Source organism: Varanus komodoensis, unplaced genomic scaffold, assembly GCF_004798865.1.
Source record: "Varanus komodoensis strain SLA01 unplaced genomic scaffold, ASM479886v1 scaffold36, whole genome shotgun sequence".
Classification (NCBI taxonomy): domain Eukaryota; kingdom Metazoa; phylum Chordata; class Lepidosauria; order Squamata; family Varanidae; genus Varanus; species Varanus komodoensis.
In genome coordinates this window covers 10,153,490-10,156,947 of record NW_025335873.1, presented here as the reverse complement: position 1 = coordinate 10,156,947, position 3,458 = coordinate 10,153,490, and the positions used below count along the sequence as shown (strand labels likewise).

Here is a 3,458-nt window from a genome sequence, read left to right as displayed (position 1 = left end):
CCGAGCCCTCCTGCAGATGGGTGCCAGATGGGTGCCATGGAGGTGCGAGCAAACAAAGGGCATGGACCGGAACACACCCGTCTCGCTCACCTCCACCTGGGCTTGGCAGAGCGAGCGGTGGGCTCGGAGAGGACCTTCTCCTGCAGCCGCCCCGGGCAAAGGCAGGGCTCGCAGGCCCAGGCGCCAGGGCGGTTCCCAGGCATCGCCTCCAACTCTCCACCGCTTCTTCCACCCAGAAACTCCGCTTCGTAGCCTCTCTGACCAGCTCCACACACGTAGAAACAGAGCGAGTCAGAAGGGCCCTCCCCGGCCATCTAGTCTGACCCCCGGCTCCATCCGGCTCTGCTCACAACATGCCCACCATGTGCATGTCCAGCCGATCCTTGAACATACAAAACTCCTTTCCTACCAGGGTTTTTTTTTTTAATCCTGCTGTTTGTTGTTTAGTCGCAAAGTCGTGCCCGACCCATCACGACCCCATGGACAACCTCATTTTACGCTGAAAGCTTCTGTAAATGAAATAAATAAAGCAAAAAAACTGAACCAGGCAGAATTTACAAGCATATCCACATTTACAGAAAGCATGCATGTGTTTTAATGAATCGAGACATTCCACACAGAAATCGCGTAACTGAGAATGTAAGGCAGGGATACATCCACAAAAGTCAAACATGGAAGCATGCTGCTTGGCCGAATGAAAGCCATTCAAATGACCTGGGAGGGGTTGAATTCATTCTCTTAACGTTCTCCGTGTTGAATTCCAGGTATAACAACATTAAGAGGAATGACATGATAAAACAGGAAAGACAGATAAATGAAACATTTGTTCATTCTAGTCCTTCGGTGCAGAATTTCACTGCCAGAGTTTCTAAAATCAGATTTTGTAATCCGGATCTGACTCCAGATGAACCAACTCCTGAGGTTCATTAAAAAAAAAAAAAAAAAAAAGCTAGCTTCAAAACATACGTATGGATGTGCTCACCTATTTAACAACCTTCACTGGGACATTCTTCAAATTTAGTTTCCTTTTTTCCAGTTTGAAACGTTCACATCACCCAAAACAAACAAGCTGAACAAAGGTCCCTCCTTATTTTTCAGCTTTTCTCCATTTCCGCCTCCTACCCACTCGATCCCCAAGCAACAGATAGTCTGGCTGGAAACAATTTGGTACACCAAGGCAAGAAAGATACACTTCCAGAGCAAAACAAACCCTGCGCTCAGCAACCTGAATGGGCAAAACACAACACAACACAAGCAGAGCTCATACGCAGACGATCTGTGCCGAGCACCCGGCTGCCGCCCCTTCCAAACTCGGAGGGCTTCTGGCAGCATCCTCCGCAGTCCAGCGAAGGAGGGCAGCACCCCTGGGTGACATCGTGTGTCCCCGTCATAAACTACTGCACAATAATGCTTGCCTGGAGGCCGCCCGTGTCAACAACTGCCTGCAGGGAAGGCTGTGAGGCGGGGGCCCTGTGTGGGCAGGGATGCGGAGTCCACTTCCAGCTCAATGCGGTCCATCAGCAGGTGCGGTTAGAGGCTGCATTCTTTCTATGGGTCCCATCCAGCTAAATCCGCCATGGAGGCCAGCGAGTGGGCAAACGCCTGTGGCAGAACAACAGCCAGGCGTGTGGCGTCGGAGCGCTCCTCCAGGGCTGGAGGTCCCTACCCAGGCAACGTTCAGGCGCGGGTGCGACCGGACCCTCCGTGGCGTTTGCAGGCACCCGGAGGCTGGGCTGGGAGCTCGGCGGAGCTGGGGAGTCGCACAGACGGGCAGCGGAAGTCGGGCTGCCTCCGAAGGCCCAGGCACGGAGGACTGGGCTCCCAGCTCCCGGCTGGCCCCACTCGGGGGCCCGGACGCTGCATCAGTCCCGAAAAGCCGCGGTGGTCACGCAGCAGAGGCAGCGGTCGCAGCAGCTGCTCGGCGGGAAGTACGGCCCCGGCAGCGCCTCCTGGCAAGGGCCGGCGGGCTGCCGTGTTACCGGGCTCTCTTTGGCGAGTGCTTTGGAGGCCGGGTCGGGCTCCGTCCTGCCCGGCCCCCGCGGATGCTCCCTCTCGGCCTTGACCGCCAGGAAGGCCGCCAGATCCAGGTCGAGCATGGCCACCCCTCCACGCGGGGTGGGGGTGTTCTGGCGGCACTGGGGGCACGGGATCCACCACTGCTCACTGCTGACCACGTTGAGGCGCCGGAGGCAGGCCTGGCAGAACGTGTGGCCGCAGTAGAGGCGGCGGGGCAGGTGGGCCGAGAGGTCGTAGGAGCAGTAGCAGATGATGCAGTCGGCCCTGGGGCTGCCGCGGGTGGCGGGGGCTGCGGACTGGCCCTCGGGACCCCGCTCGGGGGCCTCTCCAGCCCTGGGCGCCTGCGGCATCCTGACGGGACAGAACCGAGAGAGAGGCCGCTCAGCACCGGGCCGCGACCTGTCTTCCGCGTTGGAGGCCTGTGGAGGCCTCCCAGTCTCCGGCACTAGCCGGCCACTGGCGCATCGAGCCGCTCTGCCTGCGGGAGCCGACGGCAAGCAGCAGGGCAGGCTCAGCAACCTCGGGACTGCGCTGGGGGCGAGGACCCCCGTGCCAGGCTGTGCGCCCGCTGCCTAGAACTTCTCCCTGCCGGGCTGCTGAGGTCGCCCACACGCGAGACCCGGCTGGGGGGAACTTACATTTCCAGAGGCTGCGCCATCCCGACTGGTCCCGGGCGAGAAGCGAGCGAGCACACGGAAACAAAGGCACGATCCTGCGCGGGCTCTTTGAGCCAGGGGTCTCCTGCGACCGACTGACCGCCCACGAAGGCTGCTGGCCTCCGGGTGGCTTCTGGACACATCTCCCAGAGGCCTGCTGCCGGCTTCTCTCCCCGGCGCTCGCAAGCGGTTCACATTTCAGACACAGTTGCTGGAGTGCATCTGCCGCAAGGAACCCAAGCCAGCGGATCGAGTTACTGCCCTGCCAGCGCACGGCGGCCTCTGACATGCAGCAAGCCCTCCTCTGCCCACCCGGACGGAGCATGCGGGCCTTCCCCGCCAGGCCTTGGACCCCAAGGTGAGAGGAGCGCTCCCGGGGGGGTCCAAGGCCGCTGGGGTCCTGCTGGCCCGGCACGGTCCTGCCCTCTGGGGGGACGCTCTTTGCACCTGCACCGTGCAAACTGCTTTCCCTCCTTTGCGTCTGTCTTGAATGCTCGGGCCATTTCATTCCCCGTCTTTCCAAAAACCCAGCTGTGGGCTCTTCTCATGCACTGGTCATTCTGTGTCCAGAGTTACTAAGTAGTTCTTTAGAGGATATCATGACCCTCTAATTTCACTTCTCTCTTTAAAGGGCACTTTCTGCGAGATGTCTTAGAACAAGGAGAACACAGTATTAAATTGTAAAAGCAAAATAAAAAGCTGCTTCCATTTGCTCTATTCCACTACCCCACAGCACCACCTAGAGGTTACAGTGCAAAAAAGCCAGAAAAGTTATGCTCGGAGCTC

General features: G+C 58.8%; 1 protein-coding gene across 1 annotated transcript; it reads right to left on the bottom strand.

The window, feature by feature from the left end:
- Window positions 1–1,862: 1,862 nt before the first annotated feature.
- On the bottom strand, window positions 1,863–2,815 carry RNF224 (ring finger protein 224). Its single transcript, XM_044439754.1, has 2 exons — window positions 2,655–2,815; window positions 1,863–2,367 (listed from the first exon to the last, which is right to left on the bottom strand). Exons 1-2 carry the CDS (start codon window positions 2,813–2,815, stop codon window positions 1,863–1,865), a joined length of 666 nt encoding a protein of 221 aa, XP_044295689.1.
- Between the last annotated feature and the right edge of the window lie 643 nt (window positions 2,816–3,458).

Coding starts and splice junctions, on each gene's coding strand:
- RNF224 (XM_044439754.1), bottom strand. CDS start 2,815: ATGTGTCCAGAAGCCACCCGGAGGCCAGCAGCCTTCGTGGGCGGTCAG. Junction 2,368..2,654: donor ATGGCGCAGCCTCTGGAAAT/GTAAGTTCCCCC, acceptor CTGTCCCGTCAG/GATGCCGCAGGCGCCCAGGG.